This window comes from Oncorhynchus keta, chromosome 21 (genome assembly GCF_023373465.1).
Source record: "Oncorhynchus keta strain PuntledgeMale-10-30-2019 chromosome 21, Oket_V2, whole genome shotgun sequence".
NCBI classification, from domain to species: Eukaryota; Metazoa; Chordata; class Actinopteri; order Salmoniformes; family Salmonidae; genus Oncorhynchus; species Oncorhynchus keta.
In genome coordinates this window covers 16,948,678-16,971,291 of record NC_068441.1, presented here as the reverse complement: position 1 = coordinate 16,971,291, position 22,614 = coordinate 16,948,678, and the positions used below count along the sequence as shown (strand labels likewise).

At 44.4% G+C, this 22,614-nt stretch overlaps 1 protein-coding gene across 5 annotated transcripts in view; it reads right to left on the bottom strand.

The window, feature by feature from the left end:
* LOC118400187 (membrane-associated guanylate kinase, WW and PDZ domain-containing protein 3-like) overlaps positions 1-22,614 on the bottom strand; it is a 136,332-nt gene that overhangs the window by 8,873 nt on the left and 104,845 nt on the right. For 2 of the 5 annotated variants that reach the window (XM_035796777.2, XM_035796773.2), the window contains exons 4-18: positions 15,337-15,543; positions 13,470-13,638; positions 12,518-12,597; positions 11,025-11,082; positions 9,831-9,937; positions 6,765-6,956; positions 5,341-5,958; positions 2,870-2,901; positions 2,091-2,253; positions 1,714-1,820; positions 1,419-1,611; positions 1,124-1,309; positions 701-904; positions 463-559; positions 157-262 (exon numbers count right to left, since the gene is read on the bottom strand). In XM_035796777.2, coding sequence (XP_035652670.1) covers positions 157-262; positions 463-559; positions 701-904; positions 1,124-1,309; positions 1,419-1,611; positions 1,714-1,820; positions 2,091-2,253; positions 2,870-2,901; positions 5,341-5,958; positions 6,765-6,956; positions 9,831-9,937; positions 11,025-11,082; positions 12,518-12,597; positions 13,470-13,638; positions 15,337-15,543 — 2,519 coding nt within the window. The remainder of the gene's footprint in view (positions 1-156; positions 263-462; positions 560-700; positions 905-1,123; positions 1,310-1,418; positions 1,612-1,713; positions 1,821-2,090; positions 2,254-2,869; positions 2,902-5,340; positions 5,959-6,764; positions 6,957-9,830; positions 9,938-11,024; positions 11,083-12,517; positions 12,598-13,469; positions 13,639-15,336; positions 15,544-22,614) is intronic. The other 3 variants (XM_035796774.2, XM_035796775.2, XM_035796776.2) reach the window with 3 other exon arrangements.

Genomic DNA, 22,614 nt, shown 5'->3' with positions numbered 1-22,614 from the left:
ACACACATACATAGACAGAGACACATACACACACAAATACACACACATCGAACTTAAGCTGTAATGATGTTTTTTCTGAGTCGTGTCAATTTAATTCATGTAAAATCCCTAAACACTCTACACAAACAATGACAGAAATAACGAAATGAGCCTTGCCTGTTTGGGGCCTGTAACACACATTGTTCCCTGTTCGCTCAGAGGCAGAGTTTTGTAGTCAGCCCAGGTGACTCCCTCCCTTTTCTCCTCCAGATCTAGGTTATAACTAGAACAGACAACAGCATTCAGTCACACTACTATATGTATATCTTCAATAATGCACAGCAGTTTCTCTGCTGGGGTGCACAGAGAACAAAGCAATCAATCAATCATTCAGACTTAAGTCTCTGGGTTGTTCTGCTAAATGCTGAAGCAGGGTTTCATTCCATGTTTTGGTGAACTAATGAGTAAGATCAGGGCCTTTACCGCTCTTCCTGCATGGCTGACCTCTGACCCATAGCTCTGTGCTGAAGGGCAGGGCTCTGCTTGGCTGAGCTGGCTCCAGAGGGAGGACCCTTGTATTCTAGAACGCACAAATACATGAAACCATTATGAGGACACAAACACAAACCAACCATCCTAAACAGTACTAGGTATATGACTGGGAATACCAGGGAGACCAACATAGTCCCATCTCATGGGTGATACTACTGGTGACGCTTACCATCCTCCGGGACCACGGTGAGGGTGACAGCATTGCCAGCATCCTTGATTAGCTGAACAATGTCATTGTGAGACAGCCCCACGATGGACCGCCCGTTGACCGCTGAGATGCGGTCGCCCACGTTCAGCAGGCCACAGCGGTCAGTGGGGCTGCCTTCGATGATGCGCCCAATCTTATGAGGAATCACTGCAAAGAGAGAGATGTCTGATAACATCCCATCCCACCCGATGGATTCAGTCAGAAATATACAATAGGTCTGTGAGGGACTCAATACTCTTTTTTCCTTTAAACTCTGTTCCCATACTTTGGGTGATATGATGCTATATTATTTGTAATGGCTTGGTCTAGCTTGAACAGGAGACTGGTGTGTTTGGTTGTGTCTGGGATAAGCAGTGGGGTGCTAGGCATCAAATCCATTCTCACCTCCAAGCGGGGGCTTGCTCTTAGAGGTGAGGATGACGAAGCCGAAGCCCTCGCTGTCCTTGCGGTGGAGGGTGATGTCGAAGGACTCGTGGTCCAGCACGCTGGGCATCTGGATACGAGGGAGTCTGGGGGAGCCGTTCACCAACACTGGAGCCATGTGGAGCCCTGCCTCCTCCTCAGTCATATCTGAAAAACACATGGAGAGTATAGACTGAAGAGTAGTATCAAATGTGTGTGTGTGTGTGTGTTTTAGTGACCAAGGCGTAGAGGGTCCAGGCAGTCAGTGAGTGCTCACCTCTGTAGATGACTTTCCTACGCACAGTCAACATGACCTGACCGTTGCGGGCAGCGTTGGTCATCAGGTCCAGAACCTGCTTGTGGGAACGGCCCTTGACCATGATTCCATCGATGCCTATGAGCTCATCACCAGCCCTCAGACGCCCATCCTTCTCAGCTGCACCCAGGGGCACGATGGCACCAATATACACCTGTCAAAGAGAGAGTCATACTCTGAGTCAGAAACACTCAACAAACATTGACTATAGTGTTAAAAAAGTACAAAGATTATCTAACAGGGAGGAAGTTCATACTTCGGTACTCACTGGCTGCTCTGGACCTTCTCCTCCCAGAACACGGAAGCCAAAGCCAGTCTCCTGGTCCCTCTTGATGAACACATCCAAGTCCTTTGTGTGAGGCTCTGTGGACAGTTCACAGGGGTTAGATAGGGTATCAGAGAGGTGAACACCATTCAATCATCCAGTCAGCAGGGTGAACTCACAGGCTTATCTTATAGCTCACATTGATACTGGATCCACAAATGTAGGGTGACCATTAATAGACGGTCATGAACATACAAATGAAACACTGGCATCCATTTACTACTACAGAACTATGGATGGAATATAACTGAGCATAAGGTTACTAGACCTCCTCTACAACCAGACTCTGTCGGTGGATGTGCACTCACGCTTGCTCTCCAGCAGGGCCTTGGACTTGAGGTACATCTCTGTGGCGTCCCGTTTGGGTGAGTCGTTGCGCAGGGTTGAGGTGTTGGAATGGTATGGGAGGGCCTGGGAGACAGAGTCTGTAACACAGTCCAGAGTCTCTGTGCTAGCTGTCATCTCCTGCCTCTGACAGGGTCACAGAGCCACAGACACAGGCACAGCACAGTTAGATCACATTAAAGACCACACAGTCTATATATACTTCATTACCCAGACACATAGCACAGGATGTAATGGTGATTGAATATTAAAGGAGTGAAAGGTCATTCCACTGCTGGCTCCCACATTGCCTTCACATTATCCCCGCTAGCTTCATGGTAAACCAATGGCCAATGGGATTTGAATGCAATTTAACATCCACAGGCGTAAGAAGATTTCCCTATGGCACTGACAGGCTTATTCTGTGGAAAAGGCCAGCTTCATCTAAAGCTGTCATAAGAATATACAATCTTATCTAAAAAGGCTTCTATGCTTCATTACCATTACAATCCACAGACAAAAGGCTGAGAAAATGAATGCTGAATGGAAGTAATTAAGACCGTTTTCAAAGCAAACAAAAGGAGGCCGCCTGAAACATAATCAATATTCAAATTTATACTGGTAGTTATCATTTAATGTGATGCAATGGGGCTTGCTGGTTAGCTAAAGGACAAAAGGCTTTAATATTAAAATGAGGGATAAGTGCCAAGGTATACAATAGTAAAACACAGAGTATTATAGAACATTGTCTGCTTTTACTCACAGGTTTCAGGCTCTTCACAGGAGATGTCTGACCTGTGAGAAACACTAGCATGAGTCATGAGAATGTTTAGAAAACCTTTCACAAATGAGACATCAGCCAGTAGATGGCACTGCCTCCCTAACAGAGAATGAGAAGGGTGAAGGAATAACTGTGTTTAAATAGTCTCGACTCAGCAGGTATAAAACAGTGCTGTTGTATACTCCATCAAAGGGCATGACATCACTGTGTTATTAAAGACAAATAGGAGATGTGTTCATGTGAGAGAGAGGGGACCTAAATGAAGGAGGACTAGTATAGCATAGAAAGTCATGCATGAAATGCAATGACCAATAATGCTTTCTACTGTCAACTGTACAGTACACCCACACGTTTCATCTCTCACGCTCAGATTGTACCCACACTTAATGTGGCTCCAGCATTAAATGGATCTACCAGCATGCCCTTCTCTGGAAGCCTACAGAGGAAGACTGTTCGTCTGCTAAGCGTAAAAGGGTTCATGGACCCTGGTGTAACCGGGAGATCCAGCTCCATTGCGAGAATCAAGGACATGACATATATTAAATAAGATGAATGCAGTATGTTTTTTTTTCTTCTTCTTCTCTCTCTCTCTTGATCTCTCTCTCTCTCTCTCTCTCTCTCTCTCTCTCTCTCTCTCTCTCTCTCTCTCTCTCTCTCTCTCTCTCTTTTTTCTCTCTCTCTCTCTCTCTCTCTCTCTCTCTCTCTCTCTCTCTCTCTCTCTCTCTCTCTCTCTCTCTCTCTCTCAGGCCCTCTGCCTCTCACCCAAGGGCCTATCTCTAATGAGGGTTAAATCTGACATTAGCTCCACCGCTGGACTGCCTGAATAAGGCGGAGGCTGCTCCAACTGCAGGGTCATGCTCTGTGTGTGTGGGGTGGGGGGGACAGGGTTGAGGGGGTGGAGGGTGGGAGTGTAAGTGTAGAGTGGAAGAGAGAAGAAGGGAGGAGGACTGTGAGGGGGAGACCCCTGGGGCCCCTGGGTGCCATACAGCGATTAGCTCTGGCTCTTTAAGGGCCACGGATATAGAAGCATGCAGAAATCCTCTCCGCCTCTGATGATGATCAAAGACATTCCGGTTCATCGACTTGTGTACGATTTTCCCAGGATGGCGGGAGATAGATGTGGGAGACTTTTGAAGGGTGCTTTCCCCTCCCTCCCTCCCCAGGAGCAGAGCAGGCAGAGCAGAGCCCCTTGCTTATGTAACTTCCCTTCCTAGGCCTGCAACAGACTGCAGTAAGAACGCCTGACAGAGAGAGAGTTTCGCAGTTCAGGATACAGGATTCAGGATACAGGATATACTGTACAGGGAGATCTGTGCATAAATAGAGGTGTTTAGAGGAATATGTGAAAGATACAATATACAGTATATATAAAAGTATGTGGACTTTTGTATATGAAATGGGTTTTCATGGCCGAGCAGCAGCACTCAAGCCTAAGATCCCCATGCACAATGCCAAGCGTCGGCTGAAGTTGTGTAAAGCTCGCCGTCATTGGATCTGGAGCAGTGGAAACTTGTTCTCTGGAGTGATGAATCACGCTTCACCATCTGGCAGTCCAACGGAAGAATCTGCGTTCGGCAGATGCCATGAGAACTCTACCTGCCCCAATGCATAGTGCCAACTGTAATGTTTGGTGGAGGAGGAATAATGGTCTGGGTCTGTTTTTCATGGTTTGGGCTAGACCCCTTAGTTCCAGTGAAGGGAAATCTTAATGCTAGAGCATACAATGACATTCTAGACGATTTGGGGATGGCCATTTCATTTTTCAGCATGACAATGCCCACTGTGCACAAAGCAAGGTCCATCGAGAAATGGTTTGTCGAGCCCTTACCTCAACCCCATCGAACACCTTTGGGATGAATTGGAACGCCGACTGTGAGCCAGGCCTAATCATACAAAATCAGTGCCCAACCTCACTAATGCTCTAGTGGCTGAATGGAAACAAGTCCCTGCAGCAATGTTCTAACATCTAGTGGAAAGCTTTCCCAGAAGAGTGGAGGCTGTTATAGCAGCAAAGGTGGACCAGCTCCATATTAATGCCCATGGTTTTGAAATGAGATGTTCAACAAGCAGATGTACACATACTTTTGGTCATGTAGTGTACATGTGAAGGGTGGGTTGGTTTGCATAGGGGGTCTCTACAATTGTCATTACTATGCGATCGTATAAGCCAAAGAAGCGACAGTCCCTCGTGTTCACCTACAGCAGACACAGTGACATCACCAAGATTCCATAACATAGTGTGTGTGGGTGTGTGTGTGTGTGTGAGTGAGTGGTAGTTGATCCACTCTCTCACCTCGTGTCAGTATCAGCACATTGACCTCCCTCCCCAGGGATACTGTTGAGGTCACATTGACAGTGATATCACTGTATCCCACTAATGCCATGGCAAAAGTAATGTCGCAGCAGTACAGTCACAGTGTTATGTAACACAAGGCAGCGTTAACAAGACTCACCTCCTCTGAGCACCAGCACATTGACCTCGCTCCCCACCTGCAGGTCTTTGAGGATGTCCACCACCTGGGCGTGGCTTAGTGTCTGGACGTTCTGACGGTTGATCTCCTTGATCACGTCTCCCTTCAGCAGGCCGTGGCACCACTGGGCGTCCAGGATCATCTTCACCTTCTGGCCCAGGGGGCAGTCTGCGATGGCAAACCCAAACCCGCCTGGGCCCTTCACCAGGTGCACACTCACAAGTTCGGGCTGCAACAGGCCTGTTCCCCCCTGCTCAGGACGCCTCCCGTTGGGCAGGGCAGCCACCACGGGCCGTCCGCTGGCGTCGGTCGTGACGTAGTGCAGCTCCTGGGAGGAGCCGTGCAGCACGTCACCCTTCACCAGCAGGGGCTGGCCGTTGATGAGGGGCACGGCCGTCACCACCTCGCCCCCTTGCAGGGGCTGAGAAGGTGGGGGAGGTGGGTCCTCACTGTCTGGCTCCACGTCTGGGGGCAGCGGGTAGCCGCGGCACAGCACCATGTCCACATACTGACTCACTGGGATGGACTGGAACATCTGCACCACTTCAGGGTGGGTCTTCCCCAGCACACATGTCCCGTTAATCTCCACGATCACATCGCCTGGCGGGGGGAGACCAGAGAGGGAGGAGAGGAGAGAGAGGAAACTAGCCTTAGTAAACAGTAAACATATACAGACTTACCCATGGGAGATGTAATGGTTGTTATGGCAATACAGTTGCTTGTTAGCTAGGTGACTCTCTTGTTTGTAACGGACTGAATTATTTTTCAGATGGATCATCACTATCAGAAAGTCCTCTATTCGACTGTCAAACAGGTGCCACCCCCTCTTCTCCACGTTCCTTCGTCCTCCCATCTCTCCCCCATCCCTTTCATCTCATGTCCTACTTACCTCCCTTCTTCCTGCCACCTCCCTCCTACCCTCCCTCCTCCCTCTGCTCCCTCTCTCCATTGTTCTAACAGACCTCAACTTGCAGTGCTTCCAGGCAGATCATTAGGAGAGAGACGCGTATGTTTCCTTTACATCTCACCCTGACGGCCAGCCCAGAGAACAGCAACCGTCGTCAAACAGGAAAGGCATGTTGGTCTCTCAGCTCACACAAGCAAAGCTGCTGAGGATGCAGAGCCACAGATAGCCTCAAAGCTAAAGGAAGATCAGAGTGTGCAACAGAGATACAGGGCTACACACAGAATCCACCATAACCTGTCCTGCTACAGAATGATCCCCTTGAAAATGAAACTGACAGAATTCTTGCTCTTTCTTTCTATTGCATCTCTTAGGGAAGTGTTAGGGTAAGTGCGGTCCCTCTATAGGGACCAACATGCCTTTCATTAGGTTCACTAGCTGTCTTTTGAGCTGGTGAAAGTGTGTGGCTCTCCACAGCTCAGCGCAGCAGTGTATTACTCACCGGAGGCAATCTTTTTATCGTTGGCGGCAGGGCCGTCGCTGAGGACATTCTTCACCTGCAGGAACTCATCATGGCGGTCGCCCCCGATGATGGTGAAGCCAAAGCCCTGGGAGCTCTTCCTCAGAGCAGTGTGGAACATCTCTCCCTGCAGCTGGGATGGGTCTGGGGTGAAGCCTGATGCAACCTGCTCACCTGGAACGTGAATGTGTACGAGTGGGAGAGTTAGAGCAAGTTGCATAGCTAAATAAGGTGTGACAAACAACAACATCGTAACAAAGTAACAACCTCAAGATGTTTCAAATGTTAACAAAAATAGCAACTCTCTCAAGTTAGGTACATTATTATTCACTACAGTATAGCTAAAAGCTCTTCGAACATCCTGAAGTGCATTTTTGTCAGCAATTAACCACACTGCAACAAGAACTACCTGCAAGGTTAACACAGCAAGCTGCCCTAAACAATAGTCCCGTTGACTAAAACACTGCCCTAAAACATTAACAGACAAAATATTTAATGACAGCTTTAGTAGCTTAGTAATTTGATGTGAATTGTGGAATTCATTAACATGCTGTTGATTCAAACAGTGACATAACACCTCCAAAATTGTTCAGTTAGGCATGAGGCCCTTTCTCATGTTCTCCCAAAAGAGCCAGTGAGACAGAAAAATAGGTTTGTCAGGGGAGCCTTGTATAACTTTAGTAAGGAACAACATGAGGTCATTGGCAGCATAAATATCCCCTCGTACGACCGTGGACACACAGTCCAGTAAATAACAGGCTGTCAGGGTCATACAGCATTAAATGGGCCAGCTGAGCTTTTACCTCGCTGGCTTTACTGTCCTATCAGCACTTTATAGCAGAAGCATACCATCTTTTCTCCCCGCTTCACTGTCTCAGGTACATTCCAGTCCTATATGATAGAGCAAAACAGCCCTGTGGTGACTGTATGGTACTGTATGGCCTATGGTGCAGCTCAGAGCTGAGGGGGATTCAATACAATGTGGATGGAATCTAGCTGCCCTGTTCAATGGATCAAGATCATCTTATTTACATAATCACATGATGAACTCATGGGGATCTTGCTTTTCAAACTGTGACAGTGATAACCAATTTGTCATTTAACATGTGTGCGTGTTTGTGTGTGTGTGCATGTGTGCGTGTGTATTAGACTCCAGAGATCTCTATGTGATGAAATGCTGACAGCATTTGAAGGCCAGAACAGAGGACCCCAAATCATTCTCAACAGCCATGATGTGTATAATGTTTGGTACAATTCACCACAGACATCAGTCAACATGACCACAGACAGTCTTGTTCATGTGAATGAAAATGAAGCTGCTGGTAGAGGTTAAAAGGGTGGAGATAAATAATAGCTATATAAGGCTGTCAGTGTCAGTCTAGTTGAAATGCAGAGGGATTACTAGGGCTCTAGGCAGGCTGGAGTGGGGAGCCTTGTCAAAACACTGCTTAAAGAGCATCTCATAGGCCTTCAGTTCAAATAAACCAGCAACTAGGGCAGTGCCGATCATGGAGTTTTGTATGACCATAATTGGCCAGCCAAATGGCAGCGTTTCCGTAATAACTGTTCAAATAGCATTTTTTTGTGTGCAAATTTTCTCATCTCTTCCGCTCCTGACTGCATGTGCTAGAATTCTATGTGTGCTGTTGCTGCCTAGACAATAGAAGACAAAAAAAAAGAGGGCGAAAAAAGTTTCATCACGTTATTAGGAGTCCCATGTTACAGCCAAAACGGACTCAACTGCACATATGCCCGGTCGTCACGTTTTCAGTCAGCTGTACGTTACACACACACACACACACACACACACACACACACACACACACACACACACACACACACACACACACACACACACACACACACACACACACACACACACACACACACACACACACACACACACACACACACACACACACACACACACACACACACACACACACACACACAAACAGTTATTTTATTTTCATGACAGTTTTCATTCATAACCGTCGGTTACATGGTTATACAGTATGGTAATTGTGCCAGACCTACCAGTAACCATGTCACCTAAACAGCCAGGGTCTGGTCCGATACATAGCTTCAGTTTCAAGTTTTATTGTCACGTGCAAAAATACAGTGAAATGCCTTTATTGCAAACTCTAAACCCAAAAATACAGTAATAGACCAAGGTCAGTAGGTCCAGAAGGTGTAGTACTGCACTGTGGGAATCTGTAGTCCCACATGTTGTTGAAGATGACTGTTGGTAAGGGACCTTTAGGAATTTCTAAAAGGTCAATCCAAATTGAGGTCTGATGGTCTCCGCTCAGATCCTTGGTAAACACTGCAGACGAGCCTCGATGTTGCATTACTTTCTCTGGGAATCTCTGAGCTTGGAAAACTCTCGGTAGCCTGAGGTACAACTGCCATTGTTTTGGTTACATCATAGTAACCTTCTGACAACCCACAACATGGTGAAATCACAGGGAAGATGGCTGTCTCAGTCCCTCCCCACCAGTAATAGCAAGTTAACTAGTTGAGAGATGTCTTGTTATGCTTGGCACTTATTAAAATGTGCTGTTCCAACAGCTGTCACAGCCGCTCCCCTTCCCTCCTCCTCTCAACCAACCCATTTGTGAACTCCTCAGCAGCAGAACATGAATGTCAAGCTGTACTCCCTGCGCTGTCATGTATTATACATCCATTGTAATGAAAGCATATTTAATTCATATTGTTTATTATGGCAGAAGAGTGGCTTGTCTTACATGCCAACTCTGGCATGAGTATAGAGAACTTGCCTTCCCTTGGACTCAGAGTAGATCATACATGACTACTTTTGAACGGCTATTCATGAATGATAACACTTGACATGATAACTCTCCTACAACCATGAGCGAGGTCATGGCTGCTACATTTTCCACCACTGCAAACCAATTCAACATGTAGGAGGTCAATATGCAATCATGGAAGCTCATTGTTGAGTTTAGATATATAACAGCCTTAAGAAAGCTGTACAGAGCTGAAGAAGGAGTGAGGGGAAGACAACGTGAGGTGACTAATGTTTACCTGGGGAAGGTGGTGCCCCCTGCTGGATAGTGGCAGTAGTCTCCTGGCTCAGCTTCCTCTTAGCCTCCAGGACTGGGTTCTCAAACTGGGTTCTCTGGTTGATGTGACTGAAACAGAAACAATCTATTATGTGATTAAAATTGTAGACACAAATTTACTGACACAGAGACATACAAGATCCATTGAACCATCTGTGTGGAATTCTGCCGACCACCTGTGTGTGATTCATGATGAAAGCACTGTTATGAATGGTTATAGCATGTCTTAGAATGCACTGGGGTGATATAATATAAGGCACTATACATTCATTCTCAATCCATTAACAATAGGTATTTTTACATAGCTTTCCCATTGTTTCTTCTTTGAGCTGTTGATAGCAAGTCTATACAGATGCAAGGGGGTTAGTGTCCTCTTCATGTCTATGCCCAATGTTTGGACTGTTCAAATCAATCAAATCACATTGTATTGGTCACATACACATATTTAGCAGATGTTATTGCAGGTGTAGCGATATGCTTGTGTTCCTAGCTCCAATAGTGCAGTAGTATCTAACAATTCACAGCAATACACACATCTAGAAGTTAAAGAATGTAATTAAGAAATATATAACTATTAGGATGAGCAATGTCGGAGTGGAATACAGTATATACATATGACATGAGTAAAACAGTATGTAAACATTATAAAGTGACTAGTGTTCCATTATTAAAGTGACCAGTGATTCCATGTTAGTTGAATAAAACTAGAGATGAACTCCTGACTACTTTTTCTTGTCTTTAACAATGTAAACAGTCTGTCCCTCTGGCATAACAAAGCCATTGTTTTCCACAGAGTTTTGAACTGGAACACCGGCGGGAAAACGTCCCCGTCCATTTGCCTTTGAAACAAACAGTATGGGTTCCTCTCTCTCACACACAGCCTCTACCTAGGAGGGACCCTTATGTAATACCAGTAATAAAACAAAGCAAGCGTTTCATTTCCTTGTCATCAAAATAGCCACCTTTCCCTCCTTGATAACTCTCACAACCCTCCTCCTATACCTACTGCTGCTATAATGGCTGGGTTTCAGAGACGTCTCGCAAACACTCACAATCATTGCTGTGTTTTCACCTGGGTGAATGTTATGTTACCAACAGAGCTTCTGTTTACCACCCACTGAAAAACCAATACCAATGGCAGAGTGAACAGACTTACTCTACATAATATGTTCCATACTGTGGGTCCTCTATTTCCTCCCAGCCATACGGAAGCTCTGTGGATACAGGAAGAGATGCATTGTGTTCAACTACTATCACACAAAACATGCAAATGTACAGTACTGCAGGATAACAGGGCATAGTGATGAGAAGAGACCAGCAGACACAAGACAAAATGCTTATGCACACATTACAGTTGGGCGATACTGGAGTTTCCAGGTATAAGACGAATAACAAGTTTGCTTTCTTTTCTTCCGACCAGGGAAGTTAAGCATGAGAAAATGGGCATGAAAAAAGCCCCCGTTGAAATTTTGCAGTTTTCGCAGGCAGCCTGGCTGGAATGGCTGCTGTACTGTACATCAAACCCTGGTGAGCACATGAAGCCCACAAAAAAATGCTCTTCACGCAAGAGAGAGCTTTGGAGTTGCTTTTCAGAGGCAGCACACCAACTAGCATTCTGCCTGCCTTTAAAAATCCATTAGAACCAACCGACCAGGGTCCTGTGTCTCCCTCGTACCCCCCACTCTCTCCCTTCACTGAGCCCACATCACAGCCACACACCCTGGGAATGGACGGGCAAAAGAGTGGGCACTCCTGGTACTTGTGGCATTCAAGTGACGCAAACAAGCTGAAGAGTCATCATACATAGAGTTCCTTCAGAAAGTATTCAAACCCCTTGATTTATTTCACATTTTTTTGTGTTACAGCCTGAATATATTTTTTTCTCTCACCCATCTACACACAATACCCCATAATGACAAAGTGAAAATATGCTTTTAGAATTATTTTCAAATGTATTTAAAATGAAGTACAGAAATGTCAAATTTACATTTACAGTTTACATACACCTTAGCCAAATACATTTAAACTAAACAAAAATACTGTTAAACACAATTATTGCATAGAGTGAGTCCATGCAACTTATTATGTGACTTGTTCGGTAAAGTTGTACTTCTGAACGTATATAGGCTTGCCATAATGAAGCAGTTGAATACTTATTGACTCAGAACATTTCTGCTTTTAATTTTGTATTAAATATAATAAAATTAAAATAAACATAATTCCACTTTGACATTATGGGGTATTTTGTGTAGGTCAATGACAAGAAAATCCTAATTTAATCAATTTCAAATTCGGGCTGTAACACAACAAAATGTGGAAAAAGAGGGGGTGTGAATACTTTCTGAGGGCATTGTATAAGTAGCACACATTACCCTGAGCTGAAGGCATTTATTAAGGAACATGCCATCATGTCAGAGGATGCAGACAATCTTGTCTGTATAGAAACACAGTCATTTATATTTGATGAGCTGTCTGTATATGTGAAATAATGCACAGTATGCTGTAAGGCAGGGGCTGGGGGGCATAACCATGTGTAAAACTGCATGTGTGTACTAGTACAGTAGTAAAAGTAGCAGTAGTAGTAGTGGTAGCTGTAAGAGCTTTATGTACGCATGTACTGTGTGTTCCACTAAGGTCCTGAAGCCTTACCTCCATCCTCACACTTCTCCGGGGGCTTGGCTTTCTTGGCTAGGCGGGGGTCCAGCCAGGTGGTGGTCTTGCTGTTGTGACTGTGAAGGGCAGATAAGAGAAACATTCAAAAACCCGAGCCAGCTACTGACACTGGTATTTGCATCAGTGGAAAGATAGACAGTCATGTACCCACCAACAAAGCTACACAAGTTACAAATAACTTCTTGATCAAGTAATTCATCCTGCTTTGTATTCAAATGAGGGAAAAACTGAAACACAGTATTCATTATGACATGTGGTGACTTCAGACAAGATCAGCTGGAAGCCTGTTCTCAAACAACTCAAGGGCCTCTGGGAGAGCTATATATACTCAATCGTTCCTAAAACACAGTATTGATTGGTCAGGAAAACTGCTGACGTTTTCTTGAAGAGAAACCACCAAGTAAATGAGCTCAGACTAGAAACACTTTTGCAACAATTATGTAGGCTAGGGCTGTCAGTTTTGGAGTAAACATTAAGTCAATATGAGTGGATTTTAAAGAGACCCACACCAGTCCAGGCCTTGGCTTGTTTAACTAACTAACTTAAATCCACTGTCTGTTCAACATGGCTTATGTAACACATGTGCTGTGTGCTTCACTAATCTAACCAACAATTGTATGATACTTTGCACGATGCTGATCAGATACTGTATAGCCATTTATTGCATAACCTGTAACGTAACATTCAACATTCAGTCCAGAGCAGAAGTGTCTTATGTCATTAAAAAACCATTACCTACATTTCTGTCATTTATTGAATTATTTAGCATGAAACTCTATTAAGCATAAACTCAGCATTTTTTGGGAGGAGCCTTGAACTCTCTGTATCTACAGTGTAGCAGAGTTTAAACAACCAGGACTCAGTCGACTCAAGGATGTCTCTTTGTCCTGTCCCTGAGTGGATATACGGGTGCTGTTGCAGTACTCACTCTATGAAGTAGACCATGCCCGTCTCAGTGTAGGCCATCTCCCAGTTGAGAGGAAGTGGTTCCAGGCTGTCGTCGCGTGGCAGAGAGCTCCACGTACGGAAGTCCATTGCACTGCTGGACTGGGTGTAGCTGGGCACCGCCTTCCTCCATGATGCCCCCTCTTTATGCTCTGAAAGAGAGAGAGTGCGAGAGAAACAGCAGAAGGTTAGTCCTGCATGGACACCTCAAGCCTCATCCTGTTCTCCCAGCTGCAGCGGGAGGAAGGAGGGTTTGATATCGGTAAAGGATTTGCATGCAAGAGATCGTGTGTTCTGTTCACCAAGGCACTGTTTTGCATTTGCATGTAAGTGTAAGTGTGTTTATGCATATGTGTGTACACCCCCTGGGTTTCAATGATATACTGGAGCAACTGAGGATTCACAGTAAAAATGACATTTTAGCTTGAGGCTATTTGGTACAATAATACTGTCTTTATAGTTATTTCTATACTTTTTATTTATTCATTTAATGAGAACTGCAATAAAAGCATCACAATCAACATGAGCATAGACAACAAAGGCTCTCCAGGGTACAAAAAGCTGCCAAATGAAACTTATATCCAAGGGTCTTCTAATTGAGGGACTGTTTTTGTGTAATGCTAACCTCTGCACAAGCATATGATACAATGAGGCTCAACACAAAACAGCTTCTTCTAGTGTATACCACAGAGCTGATATAGGCAGCCCATGAGCATGTCAAGGTTGTGCATGTGCTTCTGTATTTGAGTAAATATTTAACACACTACTACATCCATGGGATTTCCTGGTATTTCCAACATATTGTTTATTTACTTGTTAGCTTGAAGGATGGGGAGGAACTGGCAAATGAGTCTGACGTCAACCGCTTATGCTAATCTGACTTCATCCACGCATGTACATGCGTACACACACAAACACACACACACACACACACACACACACACACACACACACACACACACACACACACACACACACACACACACACACACACACACACACACACACACACACACACACACACACACACACACACACACACACACACACACACACACACACACACACACAGGATCTGCAGATGTTCTGACTGGCCTCATGTAAATACCATGCACCACAGCCAGCCTTGAGGAGAGCTGAGGTCATCAGAGACGTCAGGCAGGGATCAGGGTTTGTCTTCAACACAGAGACCAGGGAAGTTCAGTCAGGAGTTTTGGCCATTGCACTCACTTTCTCCATAAACCTTCTGACCTGTTCATAATTGTTTCCATATATGGTTGGTTTGGAATGAAAAGTTCAGAACAACCCCAACATGACTGCAGTACAGCAGAAATGTGATGTATTTTACAGAAAAAGACTTGTAAGCCATTTCTGTTTAAATCAGGCTATCCTTGGGCACATCAAAGACAGCCCAGATCCTTTGAGAGAGGAGTCCTGATTGATCACACACATGGAGTCTCTTGTCTTAGGGTAAGAAGACTGCTGCCTTCCAAGGTGACCTGCACTACAGTAGAAGGTGTTACTGATACTGGATGTGCTTTAGGCATGGCTTTGGTGTGGGAAGTGTCTGGCTATATAGACAGAGCATGGTTGGATAACACAAACAGACAGATAGCACAAACTGGGAATAATGGGGAAGGTGATCACAGCTCCTAGATCATAGGTCAATATGTATAGTATAGAGCAGAATTATGTTATAGAGTAGAAATATGATATAGTCCATAGTTATAATAATGTACATCTAAAAGTAGAAATATATTTGAAAAAGGACTAAGAGATGTACAAAAGGGGACTATCCTGAGCAAAGAGAGAAAGGGAAGGAGAGGGGTTTGAGTGTGAGATGTACTGACCTGGGAGGCCATTGGACAGAGGTGGCCTCTCATCATCGTCCTCCTCCTCAGGGACCACACTGTCCTTCCTGTCCATTTTGCTGACGGAGGTGGTCCGTTTACGCTGGACCTCGTTGTCATAGTCCTCATCAAACAGCACCTGATCCACCAGGTCAGGCTGCACCAGGGTGGGCTCTGCTGGGGGCTTGGGGGTCCCATAGTAGTTACCTGGAGATAGAGGGGGAGGGAGGGGAGAAAGAGAGAGGGGAGGGGTCAGATAGAGAGATGAGTGTCTAACAAGTTCCCTTTTCTCAGCCATCCCTGTAGCTACTATGCAGCCCTGGTAAGACATAGGCAGTTATTGTGCATTGAGGCCATCTGAACAAGAACTGGTAAAGTAATGGGACCACAATCTTGTAAACACGGTCCTACATTTCAATCGTGTTTAAGGCTTAACTGAATGAACAACAGCGGCAAAATGCAATATGAAAGTTTATTAAAATTGTTTAGGGAGTGGCCTCATCTCCGAAGTAAGATCCGCAGGAGCCAGATGCTTTGATGGCAGGTAGCTCTATGGGCGGCAGCTGGCATGGAAACCCCCCAGCTGGAAGAAAGGAGTTCCAATGACGGGGCTTAGCTGGTGGTGGTGGGGAGGTGAAGGGTTGTCAGTACATTTTGCTGTAACACAGCATGTAAGAGAACATGGATAAGTTCAGAAATGAAATGTGATAACAGGTTAAACAGCAAGCGTGAGAAATGTGTATTATTGGGCTGTGCTCATAGGCTATAAGGTAAGTAGGTGAATGACATTCCGCACGTGGCTAATAGAAAAGAGAAGGAGAGGAGAGGCTAATGATGATACGTTTGTAAACACTATCACATACATTCCCACTATGCCCGTAGAATAGGAAACGATGTGAATTATATTATGCTTACTGTATGAAGTTAACGCGAGCTAGCCATTCAGACAAGCCTTACTGATTGACCCATCGTAAACTACATGTGACCACTATAGACTCCTCCATTATACATGAGCGTGCCATGAACAGTGTGATCTGTTTAACGGGAGAAGCTTTCATCCTGGCTATGCCCCCCAATTAACGATCTCTGAAAAGTGTTTTTCTCCTGGTGAATAAAAACCTTGTGATACTGCCTATAAATAGTCAGTGAAGATAACAGTATCGTATAGGAGCTTAACTTTGTTAAATCATTGGCTAATTTAGCTCATAGGGTGATCAATCTCTGACTAGCGGTTGAACACTCTGGCTAACTACATTTATGCACAGAAAACATAATTATTCAACCTTCATTACGATAATGAATTATGTACATACTGATTCGATACTGATTCGAGATGCCCAAAATGTTTATGTTTATTTGTTTGCTAAGCAGTTCCCAGATCTAAATCTGTTCATGGGAGCATTATGGAATTATGTTTTGGCAATTTTTTATTTTAAGGTCAAACATTTACTGTATGATTAGACAGAGTCTATTCATAATTCATAAGCAGCTTAATTAAAGAACCGGGGAAAGATGCCACTGGGAAATATGGATTTTTAGCAAATGTATTACTCTCTATAAACTTGATCTCCTTTTCATTTGAACTGTGCTTGTTCTCATCTAACAAACCTTTGATCTCCACCTATTACAATTTAAACATTACAAATAGGTCTGTTATAGAAGAAATGCTCAAAAGACAGCCTTTTCTCTTTATAAGGCCGTGGTAGTCACTAATATTTTTGAGGGAGACACTTTTGTAAAACAAAATCACTGGGCGAGCCGCAATGCCCATCTGAGAACGGGGGTGGAGAGTCACAAAGTCAAATTTATTCATACATGATATTAAACAGATATATACATTTAAGATTTTATTAACATGGACCATCAAGCAATTTGAATCTCTTATTCTCTATTTTAGGACACTTGGCGGTATCAGAAACAAATGTGTAAAATATTTGGATTAATCTTTAGAATCTGACCTTACTGTCATTATCTTGCCATTACTGCCATTATCTTATTCCCATTGAAAGGTAGAGCACATTATATGGAAAATCAGGTAATGAAAAATTTCAGTCTGAAGGAAGTATGCTTGGGAGTGATTGAAATCAATCAGAAAAGTATTGGAAAGTATAAAAAAGCCAGACTACGGTTTGCAAATGCACATGGGGACAAAGATTGTACTGTTTGGAGAAATGTCCTCTTGTATGATGAAACAAAAATAGAACAGTTTGGCCATAATGACCATCGTTATGTTTGGAGGAAAAATGGGGAGGCTTGCAAGCTGAAGAACACCAATCACGACTGGTTGGGATACAGCCTGGAATTGAACCAGGGTCTGTAGTGTCATCTCTCTAGCACTGAGATGCAGTGCCTTAGACCGCTGCGCCACTCAGGAGCCCCTTCTATTTTCATAACAGATAAAAATTCAGTATATAGCCTATACATAATATTCTGTCTATATGAACACATTTATTTTAGTCCATATAAAGAACTGCTATGCATGAGTTAATGAAAAGTATCAAACAGACACATTGTTCCACATTCTCGAATAAAAAACAAATAAACAGAAACAGGCAATAGTGGGAGGGGCTCATTCGCCACTGAACCTGTCTGTCTCGACAGACATGTGTGATTGGTTCTTCCCCTGATTAGTGATTCTGAGTGAATCCCAATGTGACACATCTCACTCCTATTATCAGGGAACCGGGGTTACGATAGTAATCCTAAATTGTATGGTATTAATGCTCCTGTGCTCATCTCCCTCACAGCAGTTTGTCAGAGATGGCTTCATTAACCCTGGTGGCACAGCGATAGCAGGGAGAGATTGGGGGCCACTTAGCTAATAGTCATCTGTCTCCTGCCACCCTGACATTCATCAGCCAGACGCTATAGCATACGTATTAATTACAAACATATCTCTCGGCCCCTGGTAAATGTGCGTCAGGCAAGTGAGGGTGTGTGAAAGTGACAAGTCAGAGGAGATTTCTGTTATTATTTGTCATATTAAACTGTTTTATAAGCTGACAAGGAGAGGGGGTGGTTTGTTTGACATAAACATTGCAAATGTCATGTTGATGAGCTTCATCTTCTGAGTGGAACAGCGGTCTAAGCCACTGCATTTCAGTGCTAGGCATCACTACAGGCCCTGGTTCAATCCTGGGCCGTATCACAACAGGCCATGATCGATCGGGTGTCCCATAGGGCAGTGCACACTTGGCCCAGCGTCGTCCGGGTTAGGGGAGGGTTTGCCTGGGGTAGAAATCTGTTCTTAAAATAAAACAAATACAAATATACACTAATAGACATGGACAGACTTCAATGTATACAGTACTTTACACTGATGTATTCCTTGCTAAATGCACCAAGGCAAAGCACAGGAGTCAGAAACAACCACAGTACATACTAGGCATCAGTCCACTGATTTCATGTACTCAACCCACTAAATTCATATACTCAACCCACTAGAGAATTTAGTGCATTTAGCAAGGCATATATCTGTATAAAGTACTGTATACATTGAAGTCTGTCCAGGGTTTCCCAACTGGCGGCCATCCAAGTTCTGAGCTAAACAATTATAATATGTTTTTATTTTTACATCTTTATTGTTGGACATAAAAGACTGTAAAAACACCAGCAAATCAGCTCCAAGTGATTTTAATTTTGGAGATTTGTTCCAAAGTATTCACAAGCATAATAGAGAGATATACACAAAGTGTACAAAACATTAAGAACACCTCCTCTTTCCATGACATAGACTGACCAGGTGAATCCAGGTGAAAGCTATGATCCCTTATTGATGTCACTTCTTAAATACACTTCAATCAGTGTAGATGAAGGGGAGGACACAGCTTAAAGGAGACAATTGAGACATGGATTGTGTATGTTGTGCCATTCAGAGGGTGAATGGGCAAGACAAACAATTTAGGTGCCTTTGAATGGGGGTATGGTAGGTAGTAGGTGCCAGGCGCACCGGTTTGTGTCAAAGAACTGCAATGCTGCTGAGGTTTTCACGCTCAACAGTTTCACATGTGTACCCAAAGGACATACAGCCAACTTGACACAACGGTGGGAAGCATTGAAGTCAACATGGGCCAGCATCCCTGTGGAATACTTTCGACACCTTGTAGAGTCGAAAGGGGGTGGAGCAACTCAATATTAGGCAGGTGTTCTTAATATTTTGTGAACTCAGTGTATGCGATCGTATACAAAAGTAAGTAAATATAAAATTATTATGTCTAGTATTATACCTGTTTGGGCTTCTTGCAGTCAATTCGCAATCTACAAATTACTTGCAATTATGCTCCGGCCCCCTGACCATCCACTCAAGATATAACCATCCCACTGCTCCAGGCCCATTTGTTCTCATAGAAATCAGAATCATGAGTGGGATTCCCTGCCCAAAATACATTTGAGAATCATTTGAATTAGACAGACTTTCCCATTTCCTAGTAACAGTGATGTCAGCAGCGCCAAACTATGTGCGTTGTTAATTTCTGGGCAGCTGTCCTTGTGCTGTGCCGCCTGACCAGACCTGAACCACACAGAAGAGCAGAGCCGGAGTGAGGGCTGAGCCCAGACAGACTCCCTCTCAGAGCCTGGCACAGATGGCTGTGTCATGAAACCTGGGACCCTGTGGGTCACCCTGGCACGAACTGCATCCCGGCAGCACCGCCAGGGAGAGGGGAGAGGGCTCCGCTCACTGGGCAGGGCAGGTCTGGCACGACACTGGGTGGGCCTGTGTGGTCTGTGTGGCGGTGGGGGGTTAACAGGGCCAGGGATGACAGGAAGTAAGGGAAGAGAGAGAGGATAATAGTGCTAGTTCTCTGACTGTCTGGCACAGCAGTACAAATCAGCCAGAGAGCAGGGATGCAAGCTATAGCAGCTAATGGCTAATGGGCTATTCGAAACACCATTAAGATTAGCTAAGGATCACATTGAAGAGTAATATGGTTACAACATACTCTAAAAGTCAGTTGGGCTAGTCAAATGTATGGGCACTAAAAATTAGGACATAAAATAAACTAGAGGGCTCGAATACAGCAGGCTACTCCAGCAGAACTGGGTCGTGTTCATTTTTCACACACTCACTCAGTATACTCTTTATGGCAAAAGAGGATACAGTTCAAGCACATATAAATATAAAAAATCCCATTCCACTATCAAATGACCTCCACAGCTGTCCTGAGTTTACTCATAGTGCAGGGAGACCACAGCTCCGTGCCAGTAGGGCAGTTCCCAATTAAGATTGAAAGATGTCTGCAGAAAGAATGGGGTTATCAGCTATGACATGGCCCCTTGAGTTTGAAAAATCTATTTTGGTTATTGAGCTAGAGTAACCATAGCAGTACAGGGCAGTACACTACAGCACAGCAGCGTAGAGTAGGGTAGAGTACAGTTCAGTACAGTGAAGTTAAGTACAGTAAATTACAGTTCAGTACAGTAGTGTATTGTACTGTACTCTAATGTGCTCTACTCACTGTACAGTAAGGTGCTATCCATACTTGTGAAACATATGTCTATGATAGGTTCAGAGTTGGTCCAGTCTGGTCTGTCTGTGGACGTTAACACTAAGGCCAGGGTGGACTGACCAAATTTCAACTACTTTTTCATGTCCATGGATGTCCGGTGTCGGTAGGTACTCAGTGGGGGATGATGCTGTTCAAAGTAAATGGAAGGAGAGGGGGCTCATGGGTAGGTGTCAGTAAGAGCTGGGAGAGGTGACATTAACTGGAGAGTGAGAACGAGAGGCAGAGTGAGAGAGAGGGAGAGGTTGTCCAGACTCAGACGGTTGTTAACACTCTTGGTTTGACCACCAGATAACAGAAAGTGAAAGAAAACAGTAACCAGCTGAACATAACAGTATGCCAGTGGGAGGCAGGACAGTAGCAGGCGACCCAACTGTGGTTTGTGGCTACTATCATTTCCCATTATAGCCAATTCATTTGCAGTGATTCCGTTATCAATTTGGTAACAGAATTGCGAGTTTGAATCACTTAAAAATTCCTAAACAAAATTGATATCAGTAAAATCACTATAACCAATTGGTAGGTCTGTTACTTCTGTAAGATTTCATCATCTTCCCTCCTCATGAGGATATGTGGGTCTTTGTTAACGGAATTACAATGCACAAGGCAATATTTCTGTTGATATTCATTGCCAGTTGTCTTGCCATCAACATTATTGTGTTTGGACGTATTTCTGATACCATTTAAGACTTTTTATGGTAGATGTTTTCTAAGGCCCCTTTTGCATCTGTTTATCCAGTAATCAAAGTCATTACTTATGCCTAATTTTTAAGATGGAAAAAAAATCTATGCCTTAATTTCCCCAAAACATAGACTCTTAGCTTTCCTGTGGGGCTCAGTTGGTGGAGCATGGTGCTTGCAATGCTAGGGTTGTGGGTTCAATTCCCACTGGGGATCAGTACAAAAATGTATGCACTTACTACTTATTGAAAGTTGCTCTGGATAAGAGTGTCTGCTAAATGACAAAAATGTACATTTGACACCTAATTTGATATGCTCCTATGAACTTCACATGTTGGTGCTCATGGGTCTTTTAGATGGAAATTCCCAGCAGGCATACATGTTTCTGTCGAGGACCTACCACTATCAGAGTCTTCAATGGACAGCAAAGTGCAGCCTAGAGCCTTGGAAAGTCAATACACATATATTCACCCAGCCAAACACTGCTAGTGTACAGATTTGAGAGCTTGCCATTGAAAAGCTGACTCTGGGCGCTTGGCTGAAGTCCTATAAATCTATCCCGGGTCCTCTTCTCTCTCTCTAGACTAATCAAATCATTCAGAATGTGTGCTTTACTACAGCCCAGCTAAACGCCATTCTGTGTTGTGTGTTATCTGGCTGCCTGTAAAGGTGCAGAAAAACCCACAGGTCTGGCTGCAGCTGAGAGATGAAGGGAAGCTCACAGTCGCGGGTGGCTGTCCCTTGACTTGGCAGTTCCTGAATCCTGCAGCTCCTTTCTTACCGTATGTGATCTCAATTCTGTATTTCCCCCAAACCAACAGGGCTGCGATTTGCTCAAAGTGTGTGTGAGGGGGTGTCAGTGTTGACCTGCGTCTGTCAGCTGTGAGTTGACTGACAGGAAGGGGAACCTCAGGGAGCATCACATCAGAGGGCTCAGAAGACTGTCAACAGCCAGGACCTGCCAGTGCCAAACCCCTTCATAGAAGCGGTGCTGCTGCTTGGTAAGACTCTTACTCCAGATGAGGATTTGACTTCATCTTTAAACTCTCCATCACAGGGAATATAAACGGGAGGCAATAGGAGAGACACTGCA